Here is a 19,674-nt window from a genome sequence, read left to right as displayed (position 1 = left end):
GGTGAGCCACTGTCAATATGTGACATATTGAAGTCGCGTTTGAATTTGCGCTTGTTTTTTTGCTTTCACTTTGCAATTGTGCGAACTGTGTATAGAGAGCGACAGCACTGATCTGTGAGTGATGATAATTTGTGCACCAATTCCTCTGACATCGTCTTATTAATCGTTAGCTTACTATGCAAACATGACAAGTGAAATCTCCCGCAGCAAGCTTAAACATGTGAGAGGTTGATCGCGCAGAGAATCGCTGAGCTTATGTGAGTGAGTGTGTAAAAGCATTTCAGTTCTGCTGAGCCAAATAAGACAGGTCAGGGTGAAGAAGTGACAGCCAAAGAAAAGCTTACCACAAAACGGAGAAGTTATGACAAATCAGACTATAAGGCAAAAAGAAAGTGCAGCTTTATGGTTTCATGGACAAAAGAATTTCTGTGGCTGCAATATGACGAGCTAAATAACCAGGGCTGCACATAAGTGGTCCGCAGGTGCGCATTCGCTGTCAAAATAAAAAACACGCACAAGGGTTAGGGTTAAATTTAAAAACTGTACTTTTGAGTTAAAATATATATTTATAATTTTAATAAATGACAAATTAAAAATGCATGAACATTTTTTTGTATCGAAAAAATATCGAACCGTGACACCAAAGTATCGAACCGAACCGTGAATTTTGTGTATCGTTGCGCCCCTAATATATATATATATATATATATATATATATATATATATATATATATATATATATATATATATATATATATATATAAAATGTCTTACTGTTTATCTTTAGGTGTCCTCGAGCAGCAGTGTCATTATGCTATAGTGTCCCATGCAAGAATGGTGGTGTGTGTCATGACCTTTGGTCCAACTATTTTTGCGAGTGCAAAAGCCCTTTTACAGGAAAAAACTGTGACAAAGGTATAAATAATAGTGCATATGATATTGAGCTTCTGTTTTAAAATCAGGTGCAGAAGATTAAATTGAGTTTTTTTAAACTCTTTTTTTCAAACAGAAATGTCAGAGGAACTTGTTTTGAAATTTAATGGCAGTGACTACATTGATTATGTTATTAAGGAGAAATTTAAGAGAGACTACCTAATGAAAGAGATTTTGGATGAAAATTTGGGATTAAACAGAGACCAACAAACGATTAACATCAAGTTCAAGACCAAACATGATGGTGTGCTGATGTTTATCCGTGGACAGAGAGCATATATTATGCTGAAGGTAGGTGAAATTCATTTAACTATATACACGTCTTGTATTCTATATTCAAGTATGAAACTGTTTTTCCCCTTTATTCAGATAAAAGACAAGAAGCCTGTCTACATTTTTGAAGATGCACTTTTGGGACACCTGTCAGACTTCTCTGTGGACCGTCCTGTGGCTGATGGAGTTTGGCATCTCCTCTCCTTGTTCAGCAGGGGACAGAACACTTTCCTCTCTGTGGATGGTAAACCAGTTTTGAACATCACTGGCCAAAGTATGGATCTCACTCCACTTAGCGTAGAAAAGATCACTCTTGGTGCTGCTCCCACAAGAGAAACAGTCAATCAATCAGGTAAAGTTTATTCTTAAAGTCAGTTTTTAAAATGCCAACTTTTGTACAACATGTGAAATGAAGGCCAGAAAATATACACTGCATACAGTCTTGTCATTGCACTTGATGAGAGTTTTGGATAACTGTTTAATCAGACTGGATCTTCTTACCTGTTTAAACTGATCACTCTAAAAGCAACATGTACCAGTAAAGTTAAACTGAAGGAGTAACGTGGAAGTAAGTGGACCTCTGAACCTTCTTTGTTTTTTATGACAGGGTTCAGTGGATGTGTGCAGTATTTCAATGTGACAGGTTACTCTCTGCCTGTCAGCGGACACAGCATAATGGTGGATGTCAGGCCAAGCTCTACTCTCACCCAGACCAACTGCAGCTTTCCGCATTTTTGCCTCGCTTCAGGATGCTCTGAGAAGGATGGTCCCAGCAGGACTTGTCTCTCACACTGTCAAAATCACTGGACATGTGAACCTGGTGTGCAGAACAACTCCTGCATCTGTTTACACAATGTTACTGACCATTTCTGTGATATATGCATCTCCACAAAGGATAGCCATGATCACTGCTCTGAAATGCAAGGCAACCTGCCACTGTGGCTCATTGCTGTGGTTCTTCCTCTCATTGCCATTCTGGTGATTGCAGTAATGTGTGTTGGCCTTTACAAAGTAAGACATTCTCATTCAAGATGTCAGAGTGCGAGCTTACCAGTGAAAACAGAGCATGGGGCAGACAACAAAGCATTTTCGTTTGATGACAAACGAAAATGCACAATGCCCACAGAAGCTCTGTCACCAGAAAAAGGGAACAGACCTGACCTCATGAGTACCAATCAGTCAAAGTCAAGTGCAGAGATATACTGTGATAACAGTCTGTCAAATGTTCAGCCATTACCAAAGAGTGAGGTTGAGTATTATGAAATCGGCAGCATCTGTAGTGCATTTCATTCAGATGATACCTCACTGAAACTCAGCTGGCAGAAGCATCTATACAGCTCAAAATGTGTGAAAGCTGATCCGAAACAGTGGGGAGATTTGAGGATGCTGTTTGCAGGATATAAGAAAGAAAGCTCTAGTGATGACAAAAGCTCCCCAAAGCCTCAAAATGTTACTTTGATAAATGAACAGTTGCTGAATAAGTTTCATTCAAAACAGTCCCAGCAGACAGATTCTTGTTACACAAAGAGATTCATACAGCCAGAATTCCTGGAGCCAATGCAATGTCTCACTTTTGAAGAAATTAGCAAGCTAAACACACCTGTGAAAAAAACATTGCATCAGTCAGCTCTGAAATGTGCAGTCACAGACCAAATCACAATGGTGGATGACTCATGTGATAGTGAAACACAAGGCGTGCTTATGTGCTCAGAGTCTGAGTTCAGACAGTTTTCTGTTGTCACTGGTGGGAATTACATACATGACCATTCATTAAGGCAACAACAGAACCTACCTTTCAACCCAGAGAGTATTCCCTTAGGTATATTTGAGCAGTGGGAAAATATTTTAAATATGCACCTACCTTTTAGCAGCTATGCCCCTGTATTTGAAGATATTGCATGCCTATCCAGTGAAGCCAGTAATAGTAATGACATGCAAAGTGACATAGAAGAAATTATTTGATTTTCATATCACCCATATAGATTTAACAAAGGTTTCATCTGGATAGTCTAACTGTTGCACATTTTAGAATTTTTGATATTATTATCTATAGTTAAAATGTCTACTTGATCAATAACATAACAACATAAATTAATTACTGAGTGGACAAAGAACCTGTTCATTTTTACTTCATCAATGTGTTGCTGGTTATCTTTAAAGACTTGTCAGGTAAAAGTTAATTATGTATCTTCAGAATAGCCAGAGATTTTGTCTCACAGTTCACTTTATATGAACACACATAGATCAATAACAGCATTTAATCTTAATGGACAATAAAATTGTTCATAGGCTTCAAATTGTTCTCAATATCTAGACATATTTCTTTCACCGATTGTTTTTTAATCAGTTTTTTGATGCTGCACGAAGATGCTGTTTGCATACTGGGAATAGGGAACTAGTTAAAACATGCAAAAGAAAGGTTTATACTAAAGAGTAGGGATGGGTACCGGTATCCGGTGCCATGATGGCACCGGTTCTGACATAAACGGTAGTACCCAGACCGAAAAGCAGCGCACATTTCGGTGCTTTATTTCGGTGCTTTTTTTTCCTTAGCTGTGATACACTTTAGATTCTAGCCAATCATTTTACATTTCCAAGGATAGTAGGTGGGTCCAGGTATGTACGTTCTTTTATTTTTTATTTTTTTTTATTTTATTTTATTTTTTTCGCCTGTCCCATTTGGTTCTCTAGCCATCAGAATTGTTGTCTGAAGACCAACAAGGATACCCAATGGATTTACTTTGCCAAATGGATCATCGTGGCATTGCCGTATTGGTCCATTTGGTCGATCTTTGTTTTTATTATTTATTATATTTTATTTTCAGATGTTACAGACGGGACAGTCATGAGTGAGAGATAGGAAAGGGAGAAAGAAAGAGGAAGGGAAGGAAAAACAGAAGGGGAGAGGGACAATGAGAAAGGGGGGGAGAAAAAAAATAAAAATCTCCTGGATCACCTGTTGAGAGAAGAATAGAAAACAAGCAAAAAAAGACAAAAAAAAACAAAAAACAAAGCAACATACTAAACACAACACCATCGCATTAATCTAGCTAAGTGTAAACAGCAGTAAATACTAAATATTCAATGTTGTTGTGCAGCACGCAGGACAGATGTGCTTCGAAGTAGCAGCCAAGAAAGGTGTAATTTGGGTCTACGAGCAGTGAACACCCGTGTGCATACCTGTGTGGATCAGCGCGCTTGTATTCCAAAGGTTTCTCCATGTAACGATCTGCTAGGGAGTGTGGGGGGGCCACAGCCCCGTCCTCCAGGGTGTGAAGCAGGTATGGAGGAGATCAAAACTCCAGACATCCAGAGGCCCCCAGAACACAAGAAACCATGGAAGACCAACAGAGGGGCAGCCGCGCCACTGTTCCAGTAAGAGCTGAGGAGAGTCCCAGATGAGGGTTCACTCAGCAGCCGCGGAGCAGAAGCCAGGGGGAGTTGCAGTGACGCGCCCGTGAGCTCCGCCGGCCGCCAGCTGTGCCTGAGTGACCGAGCCCCAGGCCGAGAGGCCGGGGGCACCCCACCCCCGAAGTGGCCCGAGCGAGCCCCAGGCTCCAGGCCCCGATAAGCGGCCGCCAAGGAGTGAGCCGGTGTGTACCTGGACGCCCACCCCCAGACACAAAGAACCACCAACGCACCGACACCTGAGGGAGTCCGCCACCGGCAGGGGAAGTGGTGGTAGGTGGAGATAGGCCTCCAAACCTTGGAGGGCCTGAGGTGTCCCCAGAGAGGTGGCGTCTGATACCCAACCTGACATATAGACACAGACATACAGGCACACACAGACACAAACATCCATTCCCACCCTCATGCTCTCATATGCACTCACTCCACACTCAACCAACGTGGAGACAGACATAAAGAGACGCTGTACACACGATCACACTCCCCAAGCGTACTCTACAAACCGGGTCTAGGTACCCTTGCTCCTGGAGGGGGGAACTGCACCCAGACCCAGGTGGTGTTACCCTTTTCCCTGCGGTGGGGAGAGGCAGACCACCCCGACTCCGTAGCAGCAGGGAGGACCCACACTCCAGACCGCAGTCGGACGGCCAACTCCACCTAGCCCTCCCGCTCCAGCAGGCTGCAGAGAATGGGGGTGGGAGAAGACTCCAAACCTCCCTCCACCCGCTCATTGTAGTGTTGATGCATGTGTGTTCTAAGGTGCAATTAAAACCCAGGAGGGCATGGAGCTACCTGCCAAGGAGCAGCAGGTAAGCGCATAGTCCCTCCTGATAGCCCTCAATGTCTAAGTGTATTTAAAATTGAGAGGTGGGCAACGACGCCACGGGTGAGGTGTACACCCTGATGGTAATTTGGACTCCGTGATTGTGCCCACCCCCAAGATCCTATATGTATGTGTAATGAGAGTGTGAATAATGTGAATGTCTAAGTTGTGGGATAAAATTGAGGCAGAGGCAGCCAGAAGGGGACAGAGGGGGGGGGGGGGGGGGGGGGTAGCCTCCTCTGCACCCTGGTGACATACCCCTACTCCAAGGCCCTGCATGTGTGGGTGGTTGTGGTGGAGCGGGAAGAGAGAGGCAGCTGGAGATGGGGAGGGAAGGAAGGGAGGGGCAGGTAACCCCTCCCTGGGGCTAGCTCCCCCGCTGACCCCAGTAGGCACTCCCACACTCCGCGACCCGCCAGGGAAAGGGGGCCCAGGCCCATCCAGACCGGGGCCCAGTGCAGCAGCGCCTCCCGGCCCCACAGAGCCCGGGACAGTCCACCCAACCCCACCACAGAGAAAACTGCACCCACCCCACCATCCACTCATCTTCCAGACTACATAAGACAGTAAACGCCCAGGCTGAGATCTTCCTCCACCTCTCCTGTATCTCCCCCTCCTGCAGAGAGAGTTCCTGAAGAGAGGAAAGCTCCTGCAAGATGTGACCATCTCCCCCACCAGTTGAAGAGCCCCCCAGGTGGTTCGACGCACCGGCGGCACTCCGCTCCAGGGCCGGGCCCCCATGCACCCACCCGCCCACAACCCCGGCAACACACCAACCAGGATCCAAGCCCCCGAGGCCCGGCCCGGGCCCCAGCCCAGAGACGGAGCGCCCCCAGAACCTCACGCCCATCCCGGACCCACCCAGGGCCAGCCAGGCTACCAGGTCAGTAACCCACGTCCGTCAGCACAGACCCTCCCCTAGCCCCGCTGCACGCAGCCGCGAGGAAACAGTCACCTGAGAGCCAACAGAGCCCCCAACCGGACATGACCGCTACCCCGGGTTGAGCCCCCCAAGGAAGATGCCTCCGGGGAACCCCCCGACGCCCTAAGCCTGTCCCTACCCCCACACCAATCACAACAGTGAAGGCGGGACCAAATTATGACCCCCCACCCCCACTAGGTGATGGAGCTGATAAAAGGAGTCCAGAGCAATTGATCTGATGTGGTGGCAGAGGCTGTATCTAGACTAATGTAATCTAATAGATAATTTCTATATTGGTTAGAATTAAGATTATTTTTATTTTTCCAGTTCATGAGGACTGTTTTCTTGGCTATGCATAGGGCAGTGAAAATCATATGGGCTATATTCTTTTCTGAAGTGACATTATCTAAGCTGCCCAGTAAACACACTAAGGGGGAGGTTGGAATGTTACATTTCAGACACTTTGATAAGTCTTCACATATCTCGCGCCAAAACTTTTGCACTGGTGGACAGAACCAAAGAGCGTGGATGTAATTGTCTGGTGTATTGCCTTGACAGTGTGAGCAGTTGTTGGAAGATGTAAAGCCCATCTTGAACATCCGATGACCTGTATAGTGCACTCTATGTAGTATTTTGTATTGTATTAATTGCAGACTGGGATTTTTAATTAATTTAAAGGTTTTTAAGCAAATCTGAGACCAGAAGTTTTGGTCTAAGCTGACTGATAAATCTGCTTCCCACTTTGCAATAGGAAGGGATATTGATTCATCTAATTTAGAAAGTGTTCTGTATATTTTAGATAATAATTTGGGGGATTTAAGAGTAAGAAAATGTGCCGCACTTAGTGGTGTTTGTAATTCAACTTGACTGAGGTTAAATTTCTTTTTTACTATGGATTTAATTTGTTGATATTCTAAAAATCTTGTCTTGTTGATCCCATATTGTGCAACTAGTCTGTCAAATGGAATAAATTCTGTTCCCTCTAATATATGTTCTAAGTATTTAATTCCTTTACAACTCCATTCTGGGAAATTAATCATATTATTGTTTTGTAATATGTCAGGGTTATTCCAGATAGGTGTACGTTTGCATGGGATTAATGAAGACTCCGTTATTTTTAGAAACTCCCACCATGCTGTCAGAGAAAAGCTGATGTTGATACTTTTAAAGCATTCATGTCTTTTGATGTTTGAGCTAATAAATGGTAGGTCTGAAATCTCTAGATCCTTGCATAGTGCCTGTTCAACATCTAGCCAGGGCTCAACTAAGAAGGTATGTTTTAACCATTCTGAGATGAACTGAAGCCTGTTGGCTAAGAAGTATTGGTGAAAATTAGGCAGATCTAATCCTCCTCTATCCTTGGTTCTTTGTAGCGTTTTTAAGCTGATACGCGGGGGTTTATCTTTCCAAAGGAATTTGGAAATATATGAATCCAGAGATCTGAACCAATCTTGTGATGGTTTGTTAGGGATCATCAAAAATAAGTAATTTATTTTTGGCAAGATCATCATTTTTATAGTGGCGACCCTTCCCATGAGTGATATGGGTAAAGATTTCCATCTAGTCAGATCGCCTTCTACTTTCTTTAGAAGTGGGATGTGGTTTAATTTAGTTAAGTCTGAAAGCTTAGGAGAGACATTAATACCTAAATATTTAATATTTCCGGATTGCAGTGGGGCAGAGGAAGAATTATGGAAGGAGCAGTTAATGGGGAGAACTGTAGATTTTGGCCAGTTAATTGAATAATCTGAAACTCTTGAAAACCAGTTTATTAAAGTAATTACCTCAGAGAGGTTGGTTTGTGTGTTTTGCAGAAAAAGCAACACATCATCCGCATAGAGACTGATTTTATGTTCTATGTTCTTACATTTTATGCCCTTAATTGTTGTAGCCTGTCTAAATGCTGCTGCAAGAGGTTCGATAAAAATTGCAAAAAGTGAAGGGGAGAGTGGGCATCCCTGTCTTTTCAGCGGCAAGCGTTTCCACCTGCTGCTGGCTGAATTCCAGGGATTCTCTCAGAGATTTAAATTCCCGGTGTAAAATCTCCACCAGGGACAGCCTCGCATCGAAACTGGACAATCGCTTGTCAATTGACTCCAGGATGTCTGCGATGTCTTTGCCGGCAGGCGATGTTGTACCGGGGGAGTCTGCCGGGCGACATCTCTTCGATGACGGCGTCTCAATTTTGGCTGGGGAAGATGCACTCTGGGCCTTATTCATTACTAAATCTTGAAAACAGCGGTCGATGTAATCTTGGAGAGCGTCTAAACTCTCCCCGTTGTCCTCCAGGGTGTTAGAGATGATAAAACAGATGTTGTTAGTTATATGACAATTGATTAGTATATTTGGTAATACTGAAGCTTGAAAAACCTTTGTTAAACTCTATGCTACCATTTGCTTTTTCTCCGCCAAAATCTCCGGCGTCTGACGTCACCTACAACATGGGTCGCTTACCTTGTCGCTTGCCTTGTGTCGCTTACCTTGTCGGTCACTTCCGTCACTTACCCTTGCCCCGTCCTCCTCCTCTATGTACGTTCTTTTAGAGCAGAGCTACAGATTAAAAATGCCCAAGGCGAAGCGGTCAAAAGTCTGGCTGTACTTCACAGCAAAAGATGCAAACTCAGCAGCCTGCAACAAGTGCTTTAAGGTGATACTGTGATACTGTCAAAGGAGGTAACACCTCGAATCCGATGAAACACCTGGCGACGCATAGCGTTTTTTTAAAAGCCGAGAAATGCGCCGTATTTGATAGCTTAATGCGAGACCTCACACCGAGCACATCTACTGTGGGTGTGGTGCCTCTTATCGGACCCGGAGTTAGCAACATCCCCCAAAAACCCGAAGAGTAGAGTCCTGGCCCCTAGCCCTGCCAGTGTAGCAGAAATGATGACGGATGATGATGCAGCAGCCGTTCTTCTCTGCGTGAGTAGCTTAATGTTGTTCGTGTGTAATTTACGTTGAGTAGGCTCACCACGTTATTACATTAATGCATGTAAGGTGAACTAGCAAACATCCTCATAGCTACATGCGGCTGTCTTCTTGTTTGATGGCAGATACTCCCTTCACCCTGGCCAAAAAGGCTAAAATGACCAAAGAAAAAGTGGAAAACAGTTAAACGTGAGAGGTTTTTGGACAAAGTTTGTGTTTTTCCATTGATTAAGCACTGCTTCCAGCCAAGAGTGATGCCATATATGCCCCATAGATGCAGAAAAGGCTAACATTGTTATCTTTTTACAAAAAAACAGCTGAACATGAGTGGTTTTAGGACCAAATTTGTGTTCTCCATTCTTTAAGCACCAGTTTGAGCACCGTTTAAGCACCAGCACCGTTTCAAAAGTACCGGTTTGGCACCGGTATCGGATAAAACCTAAACGATACCCATCCCTACTAAAGAGATAAGGAAATCTGCTGTGAGAGTCTCAGTTTCAGTCTATAATGTCCTGTAACATTTAGAATTTTCAAATAAATAAACAATCTCCTGCACATACCTTCAATATACCCACGTGTATCTTAATTTTCTAAAATTCAGTGATAAAATATTATTAAGGATATCACCTGGTAACACTTGATGGGCTGTTTTGGCGTGGTTGCTGGCCTGGTTGCTTGTGGATTATAGATACAGGGTGGCTTAGACCTCTTCGTGGCACGGTGAGGGGTCGGTTGGAGTTAGGTGAGTCTAGGGCAACTTCCTGCTGCCTCTGGTCCCCTGGCACTCCTGCCCTTGGCTGCGAGAGCTCCATCCGCGGCCTCCCTTTTCGCTAACCTGGGGTGGATGCACGGCTGTCATCAGGATATGGACTCAGATCTTCAGCTCTCTTGGGGGCCATGGACAGCCAGGGTCTCTTCTTTCCTTGTCAACCACTGGCTTGGGGGAGTAAAATTGTATTTGTTGTTGTGTCGTCTGAATGTGCTTTGTTACAAATGCGGGAACTGGAGACCCAGCATGTGTGTTCATCCTTTGCTCCCGCCTCCCCTAACCCCATTTTTTCTCCCTTTCTTTCTTCCCTTTTCTTTTTCAATTCCTCTGCTTTCTATTTCTCTGCTTTTCTATTCCCCCTCTTCGCCTACCTTTTGCCAATCTGACCTTCGCCCCCTCTCTGTGCCAGCATAATATCCAATCAGATAAAACTATGAATAATAACAAAGTCTGCTTGCTACAACTGCTGGACAGGACAGGTTTAAAAAAAATGCAACCCTGGTTATTTTTTCATTGGGAAATTTATTCTCATTGAGAGTAAAATTTGAAATCATATATAATGTAAAAATTTAAATTTAAAATGAATAAATATATTTATTTTCAAAAACATCTTTCAAAGGCAGCTGAAGAATTCACTAAATTTGAAAAAAACAAACAAACAAACTATATTTCCCCACCTTCTACATGCCCTGTCATCCCCTCCTGTGAAATGAAAATTATTTTTTGCAAATAAAAAGTGTAACTCGGTCTTCACTCCATCAAATATACTGAGCCAATTAGTTTTAAAACTTATTGTAAAGTGACCTCTAGTGGTCATATGACGTAGTGTCAGTTGTTTCAGAACCAAATACTCTTGTTATTTATTACAGAAAGCCAAGATAACAGCCTGATTATAAGACTTCTTCGGTGTTGTACTGTTTGGATTTTGTAAAGATTTATTTGCATTCAGTTTTTAATCCAGTGCTCACTTTTCCTTTTTTAAATCTCCGCATCAAAACATTTTTAATGTCTTTAGTCTTGAAACAGTATATGATTGGATTAACAGCAGCAGGTATGAGGCTGTACATCATTGTAATAATAATCCGAATAACAAGATTAAAATTAAATCCTAAAACATTAGCAAGATAAACAAAGCATCTTGGCACATAGTAAAGGCAGGTAATAAAGAGCTGAGGGGCACAAGTGGACAGCACTTTGTGACGTCTCTCAGTTTGAGACATCCTCAGAACAGCTATGATGACAGAAAAATAGGATAAAATTATGAATGTTAAAGGAACCAGGAGAGTGACCATTGCATTAGCAAGTGCAACACTGTTCACATATGCCAGCCCATCACCACAACCCAGCCTTGTTATTGATATATGATCACAGTAACACTGCATGATAATATTCTGGTCACAGTAAGGTAAAGTTAAGGCATGAAGCACAATTCCCAGCAAACGTATAAATGTTAAAACCCAGCACATGGTGCAAGCAATAGCCACTGCTTTGTTTGTAAATAAAATGGGATATTTGAATGGAAACCATATGGCAACAAAACGATCCAAAGCCATCATCAGCAAGTTTAAAGACTGAATAGCTCCCAAAGAATGAACAAAATACATCTGTGTAAAACAAGCTCCAAAAGAAGTGATCATGTCATTCCACCAGTATCTGGCTATGATTTTTGGAAGAGTCACCACGCCAAAGCAGATGTCTGTCATTGCAAGGTTAGAAAAGATCACATATATTGGTTTGTGCAGAGTCCGCTCAAAAATGATAACAGCTATAGTGAAACCATTTCCAATTACAATAGCAAGGAAAACAAGAAGAAGAAGAACAGACACTGGACCATAATATTCAGGAGGAAGTCCAGGAAATCCAATAATAATGAACTCTTTTATAGTGGTAATATTGGTGTATTTCATAATTATATATACAAAGAAATAATCATAAACCAAAGGTAAAATTAAACAAACCACATTTTAGTCCTATGACAAAAATGATACAAATGTTTGGATTAGATACTCTATTATAATAATGATTAATTCGCTCTATTCATATCAATACACCTCAGCTCTTTAGCTCTAACTATGCAAGAACATAACCCACTTTCCAAAACAGTGTTGATGGTTTTATATTGTAAATGTTTCCAACAGAGTCTGAACTAATGATGTGTGGGGTAAATAACACTCAGAGGAAACAACTCCCATGTGCACTCAAACTTTTGAAGTGACTCGTTGCTTCTACTGTATAATGAAATGATTTGTGATAGGTTTGTAGCTTTAGACTAGAACAGACGTAGCTACGTTAATCCTACCGTAAAACAATAAGACAAGGTACGACCTCTCTCGTGCTCCCAGAGTGCTCTCTAATGCACACAAAGTTTGCAGACTATCAAGGATCAAACCTCTACCAATCTACAACTAATTACAAAACTCTAAGCATATATAAGTAGATATTTCTAAGCATAAATGACAATCAACAATACAAAACCTAACAATTTGCACTGAAGATTGTCAGAGCTTCACTGTGCAAAACTAAAGAAAAAGTTTATTTAATCCAACAAATCACAGATAAAATCTTTCAAATTACATAGCTTGCTGTGCTGTTAAGCATGCTCTTGATCTTCCCAGAGTTTGTGATAAACTTTTGGAAATTGAAATTCTTGTATTTTAGCTGTGTGTTACTTGTTAATAATTAACACAAATCTTTTTCCATTACATAGCTTGCTGTGCTGTTAAGCATGCTCTTGATCTTCCCAGAGTTTGTGATAAACTTTTGGAAATTGAAATTCTTGTATTTTAGCTGTGTGTTACTTGTTAATAATTAACACAAATCTTTTTCCATTGTGTTGCACCATGCACCTTACTACCAAATTTACTAGTCTTGAACGATAACATAGCTCTCAATACTCTGGTCCACACCAGGGTCATATTGTGAATTCATCATTTCTACATTTTTTCTGTAAACTGGGGATATGTGTTAGTCATCCAGTACTGTACAAGAATCTTCAGTCACCTTAAATTTCTTTATATTTTGCAACGAGACTTTAGTTCTCCAAGCTTTCTGAAGTTCTTTCAAAGTATTTATTTGGACATTTGCTGCTTTTTCACTTGTTATCAGGTCAGTCTTTGTACCTAGGACAATTTCCAGAGGAATGTTTTATTTGTTAAATACTGGCCCATGAGTCTTTTAATCACTAAAAAAGACACCTGACTTAAGGGATAAACCATTGTTGTGTCTGCACATAACAGACAATTTAGCAACAACCACCTGCAAAACACAATTTGGCAGAGGTGTGGACTCGAGTCACATGACTTGGACTCGAGTCAGACTCGAGTCATTAATTTTATGACTTTAGACTTGACTTGAAAAAATGTTCTAAGACTTGTGACTTGACTTGGACTTTTACACCAATGACCTGGGACTTGAATTGGACTTGAACCGGTTTACTTGAAAAGACTTGATATTTCACCCCAAATATAAAATTTAACATGCATATTATATAGAGATTGAAAATGTGACGTCATTCAGGGGTAAAACCGCAAAGGATTCTGGGAACTCGTGGCAAGAGGTACTAGCGCACGCAGGCTTTCAATTGAAATCACAGCGATAAAAAAGAAACACAAAAATGGCAAGAAGCTGTTGTATTATTAACTGCAATAGCCGGTCGCATGACAGCCACGGAAAGCCGACGGGTAAAGAGATCGGCTGTTATCGGATTACGTCGTTGAAGAGAAATTGTTCGAGCCATGTTTCCGAAGTAACAAAGACGCGACGGGTGGCCTGGATTGCAGCCATTCAAAGACCAAATATAACGTCCCAGAACCCTCCAGCTCACAGGTTAGTCTGCTCCAAGCATTTACACAAAGGCAAATCTTCTGTTGTAGTTAATGCGTCATTTTCATAACATAATTGGTGATATAGGTTACAAGCAAGTCTGGCACTGAACAGAAATTGTCGCGCTATGCTCCTTTGTTTATTGTGCATAAATAGTGAATTGTCCTGACACAATATTGCATTTCGCTTCTGTTATTATGGTACAGTGACAAAAACATATACTTTTATTCACAGGATAAAACAGGTTTTTTGTATCACTAATTGCCCAGTACGATTACAGCATACAGTATTATTGTCACTGCTACATTTCTGTAACGCGTACCAGAAATTATTTCCACTGCTAATTAATTACCGTTGAGCTTAAAGGTCCTATTAATAAACGGTTAACGATTGTGTATTTATGAAGACGATTTATGAGACTGGTAAACTTATGATACGTACGATGGTCTTTCGTTCTACACGGTGCATTTCAAGGTCCTGTACCCATCCGTCGGTAAACTGTACCTGGGCTTGTTGCAGTGACCTGAAGTTACTATGTCGTGCCAAACTGCATCCAAGAATAACATGCAGCTTATCTCAGAACTGTCGGTGAAAATTATTCTTGGAGCTAGGTTTAATTGAGCTGCATTTTAAAGAGGTGCAATTTCACAATTTGTGTATATTTTCTAAGTTCACTATTTTGTCATGTGTTGAGAAAAACACAGATTTAAAAATTACATGGTCTAATATTTACATTTAGCATAACTGCAACAATCTTTTTTCGTTTTTTTTTTTTTAAAGACTCGAAAGGACTTGAAATTCAAAATTTCAGACTTGTGACTTTACTCGGACTTTTACACCAGTGACTTGAGACTCGACTCTGACTTGCCTGACATTACTTGAGACTTGACTTGAGACTTGAGGATAAAGACTTGAGACTTACTTGAGACTTGCAAAACAATGACTTGGTCCCACCTCTGCAATTTGGTCCCATTAACTTAACTGAATCTAAAAATTATTAGCCAAAACATACATATATCTGGACATTTGGTTGTGTGTCCTTAAAACCTTTGAGGAAACTGGACCCAAAAAAGTCTAACTTTTAACTTTTAACTCCTACATCAATAGACCCTGATATCTGAACACACAGAGCCTGCAATGATGGATGACTCATGCAACAGAGAAGCAGATAGCAAATTCACCTGTTCTAATTGCAGGACTCTCCAAATCATCAGTAGGATTATTTCATCTTATTCAAAATGCAGCATTCCGAGGTATGGGGAAATTTTTTACCAAATTACCCCTGTATTGAAGGCACTTCATTGTCTCCAGGTACAATATAGAATAGAATAGTCTTATTGAAATGCTACCTTATCATGGTTGAGGGGTTTGTGTGTCCCAGGGGTTGCTGGGGCTGTGTTGTGGGGGGGCTTTTGCTGCTTGGTAGGATCTCCCATGGGAAATTAGTCCTGGGTGAGGGACCAGACAAAGAGCGATTCAGAAAACCCCTATAAGTAAAAGGGCGAGGGACCAGCTCACCCTGCCCGTTATAGGGTTAACGGGGCCTCACTCTGGAGCCAGGCCTGCATAACGTGCCCAAGAGGGAGCATCTGGTAATTGGGCCTTAGGCCATGGGCCTGCCGGGCACAATTCAAAAAAGGGACATGGGCCCACCCTCCTGTCTGCCCACCACCCATAGGAGGCGCTGTAGGAGTCTGGTGCATTGTGTGTCAGGCAGTGGCCACCAGGAGGCCCTGGTGGACTGATCCCTAGCTACCGAGACAAGTAACTGGGACACTGAATGTCACTTTTCTGTTGGGGAAGGAGCCTGAGTTAGTGCGTGAGGTTGAGAGGTACCAGCTAGATATAGCTGAGCTCAGCTCAACGCATGTCAACGGGCTGGGGTGTATCTCTTAGCATGCCCTTGGCTTGCTGTCTGTACGTGGGGTTTTTTTGGTGGACAAGAGCATTTTCTCCCTGCGGAGAATGGGTTCTGACTGCCGTCTACGCTTATGTGCCAAACGACGGTTAAAGTACCCAGCCTTCTTGGATCTGAACCTGAAGGGTGTTCAGTTACTGGACTTTTGTGCAAACCACAGTTTGTCAATAACGAGAACCATGTTCAAACATAAGAGTTTACATAAGGGAACGGACTCCAGAAGACACTCAATTTTGGAAACGTATCATTAGATCTGTGGCTATATGTTCTGGACACTTGGGTGAAGAGAGGGGCTGAGCTGTCAACTGATCACCACTTGGGGGTTTGGTCCACCAAATGGTGGACACCAGAGGTGAAGGGAGCCATCAGGCTAAAGACGGAGTCCTATCGGGCTTGGTTAGCCAGTTGGACTTTGGAGGCAGCCGGTAGGTACCGACAGGCCAAGTGGAAAGCTGCCCGGGCAGTTGCTGAAGCAAAAACTCGGATGTGGGAGGAGTTTGGAGAGACGATGGAAAAAGACTTTTAGACTGCCTCAAAGAGATTCTGGCAAACCATCAGGCAACTCAGGAGGGGAAAGCAGTGCTCTATCTGCACTGTGTATAGCAAGGATGGAGTAATGCTGGCTTCAGCTGAAAACATTTTGGGGCAGTGGTAGAAGTACTTCGAGCCTTTTGTGGAGAAAGCAAAGTCTGGGGGATGACTTGTCTAGCTTTGGGGGTGAAGTCACTTAGGCAGTTAAACAACTCTTTGGTGGCAGGGCCCCTGGGGTGGATGAGGTTTTCCCTGTTCCTGTAGTTCCTGGAGGCTCTGGATGTTGTAGGGCCGTCGTGGTTGGCATGCCTCTACAATGTTGCATGGAGATCAATTCAATTCAACTCAATTGTATTTATATAGCGCCATTGTTTTCTATTTGAGTCAATGATGTACTGGTGTCTTGGTTTATGATCGTTTGACGCTGTTATCCATCCGATCTTCAATGATGGCTCAAGATGTCTCATCCTCCTCCTCCTTTGGCACTTTCCATCCTCCGCCAGTGGCTGGATCCTCGGCCAGCGTCCTCAGCGATCCCCGCAGACCACGGAGAAGTAGAGGAAGAAGAGCAGGTATCCAGGTGAAGCTTAGGCTTTTCTGGTGGCGGGGTCTGACTGGAAAGCAATGTCGAGCATGCTTTATTACCTATCCTCAGAATAGCTCCATGGAGGGGAATTTGTTTTCCATGTCCCTGCTTGGATACGCAGAGCCTGGCTCTCCGAGACCGTGCTGCCTCAGGAGGATTCATCCAGACTCTTCTGCTGACTGGCTTTTCATCCCCTCATTGAGTAGAATCTACGAGCGTGAAGGTTCAAACCCCGAGTATTTGCGTCCTTTAACTTGAGCCTCTGCTAAAAATGATGCTTCCACCCCGCTGAACATGGCGCTTTTTAATGCCCGATCATTGACTAATAAATTGTTCGTTCTTAACGAGTTTATATCTTCTAAAAAACTGGACTTCTTATTTCTGACTGAGACCTGGCAGTGGGACTTGGACTATTCGTCCCTCATTGAACTGTGCCCAAACGGCTATTCCGTCATTAACCAGCCTCGGGGATCTGGTCGTGGAGGAGGTCTTGCTGTGGCATTTAATGGGCCATTTCTCCTGCCGCTCAGTGAAAGTTGGACACTTACTTTCATTTGAACTACAGCTGATTAAACTCGGAAGTAAGGATCCTTTTTATTGTGCTGTGGTGTATCGTCCACCTGGCCCAAATAGCTTGTTTTTATCAGAGGTCAGCGACTTCCTGTCCTCTACTATGAGGTTGTCCAGACTGCTTTTAGTTGGGGATTTTAGCATGCATGTTGATGATGACTCCGACCTCTTTGCCAGAGGTTTTATCAACATTATGGATACTTTTCATTTTACCCAGTATGTGTCAGGCCCCACACATAACAAAGGACACACACTGGACCTTGTTTTTACTTTGGGTTTGAATATTGATTCTATTTGTTCTGAGGACATTTTTTATCTCTGATCATCACTGGTTTGTTTCTTTGTTCGTGGTTTTGGGCGTCTGGAATCCGCCCTTGAAGGGGGGGCTCTGTCACGATCCTGGGTCTTATGACCCAGTGTTTTGAGTTTTAGTTCATTTTGATGTTTTAGTTTATGTAAGCCCTTCAGGTTCCTAAGTTCATTTGTTATCATGCTTAAGTGTTTCTAGTTATTATTTCCCCCTCGTGCTTCCACCATGTTAAGTCTCCCCTGCTTTTCATGTATTTCATGTCTGTGGCTTATGTTGTCAAGTTCAGGTTGTCATGTCTATATCTCACTCTGTTTCCTGTTTTATTGTGAAGAGGTCTGGCATTTCTGTGTTCATCGTGTTCAGTTTTACTCTCCCACTGTGACGTCATTATGTTCATGTGTGCCAGCTGTTTCCCCAGGTGTTGCCACTTCCCCTAATCACCTCCTGTGTATTTAAGTCCTCTGTTTTCAGTGTGTGATTGTCAGGTCGTCTGTTGTCCATGCCATGCCATGCTTCCAAGTTTCTTGTCTAGGTTTTTCTTATTGTTTGTTTAGATTTCCCAGTTTAGGTTTGTGTTAATTTTGCTTCAGTTTGCCTTGCCCTTTTGTTTGTACCTTTTCTACCAGCCATATTAAACGGCTCACCTTTTGTTAATATTCAAGTTTTGTTCCCTGTTCCTTGTAGTCTGCATTTTGGGTCCTTTTTTCAATTCATACAGTCTGCCCTCGCCAGACTGTGACACAATATCCGCTCCATAAAACGTGATTGTCATAAAGCTGAGCGCTTGTGGAAGAAAATTCATTTAAATGTTCATCTCCTGTACTTAAAGGATCTTTTAGCCTCTTTTAACAGTGCAATTAGAGATGCGAGGGCTGCTTATTTTTCTCATCTTGTCGCAAAGAGCAGAGGTAATCCTAAGGTGTTATTTCACACTATTTCTGATATTATTACTCCTGCTCCACCTGCTGCCATTATTACTTCTAATGAAGACTGTGAAACATTTCTTTCTTTCTTTCTAGAAAAAATTAGTAATGTAAGGAAAAAAATGTCCCCATCAGCATCTGCATTGTCAATTCCTACGCCAGCTCGGCCTGTCATTTTAGAAAGCTTTTTATCCCCCTCACTATCAGAGCTGGTAAAAATAGTTAATGCAACGAAAGCATCCTCCTGTTCACTCTAAATTTTACCTGTAACGTTATTCAAAAATGTCTTCCACTCTATTGGTCCCTGTGTGCACACCATAGTTATCATCTCACTGGGGTCTGGTGAAGTCCCTGCTTATTTTAAAACTGCTGCTATACACCCCCTGTTAAAAAAACCCCACGCAGGACCCATTTCTCACTAGCAATTATAGACCAATCTCAAAAATACAGTTAATTGCTAAGATATTAGAGAAGGTTGTGGCTAAGCAGCTTACAGCAGTTTTAGACAAACATAATATATTTGACAAATTTCAGTCTGGCTTTCATAGAGCTCATTCTACTGAGACATCCCTTCTTAGAGTTTCCAGTGACATTCTGATGCAAAATGATGCAGGAAAATGTTCTGTACTCCTAATGTTGGACCTCACGTCAGCCTTTGACACCGTTGACCATTACATTTTGCTTGAAAGACAAAAGTACTGGGTTGGAGTATCTGGGTCTGCCTTAGAGCGGTTCTCCTCATATCTCTTTGAATAGGGATGGGTATTGATAAGATTTTCACGATTCCGATTCCATTTTCGATTCTGTTAAACGATTCAATTCTTTATCGATTCTCTTATCGATTCTTTTTAAAAAAGGAGAACACTAAGGTCGATTAGCTTAGAACTTTGTGTATATCTTTTCTTTGAACAAGATAGAAATTTAGGAGTAACATGGCCTTACAAACCCAACAGTGAGA

The 19,674-nt window shown here is 42.4% G+C and overlaps 2 protein-coding genes across 2 annotated transcripts; one reads left to right on the top strand and one right to left on the bottom strand.

The window, feature by feature from the left end:
* Nucleotides 1-795: 795 nt before the first annotated feature.
* LOC105941129 (protocadherin Fat 4-like) lies at nt 796-5,656 on the top strand. The gene is made up of 4 exons (XM_012921632.2): nt 796-915; nt 1,010-1,224; nt 1,303-1,558; nt 1,814-5,656. The coding sequence occupies exons 2-4, from the start codon at nt 1,012-1,014 to the stop codon at nt 3,166-3,168; spliced, it is 1,824 nt and encodes a 607-aa protein (XP_012777086.2). The 5' UTR covers nt 796-915; nt 1,010-1,011; the 3' UTR covers nt 3,169-5,656.
* Nucleotides 5,657-10,035: 4,379 nt separating this feature from the next.
* LOC101465681 (olfactory receptor 1500-like) lies at nt 10,036-11,963 on the bottom strand. The gene is made up of 2 exons (XM_024805073.2): nt 11,025-11,963; nt 10,036-10,122 (listed from the first exon to the last, which is right to left on the bottom strand). The coding sequence occupies exons 1-2, from the start codon at nt 11,961-11,963 to the stop codon at nt 10,036-10,038; spliced, it is 1,026 nt and encodes a 341-aa protein (XP_024660841.2).
* Between the last annotated feature and the right edge of the window lie 7,711 nt (nt 11,964-19,674).

The sequence above is a fragment of the Maylandia zebra genome, linkage group LG14 (assembly GCF_041146795.1).
Source record: "Maylandia zebra isolate NMK-2024a linkage group LG14, Mzebra_GT3a, whole genome shotgun sequence".
In the NCBI taxonomy this organism is placed as follows: Eukaryota; Metazoa; Chordata; class Actinopteri; order Cichliformes; family Cichlidae; genus Maylandia; species Maylandia zebra.
Note: the sequence above shows the minus strand (reverse complement) of the source record. Positions and strands in the feature narration are given on the sequence as shown.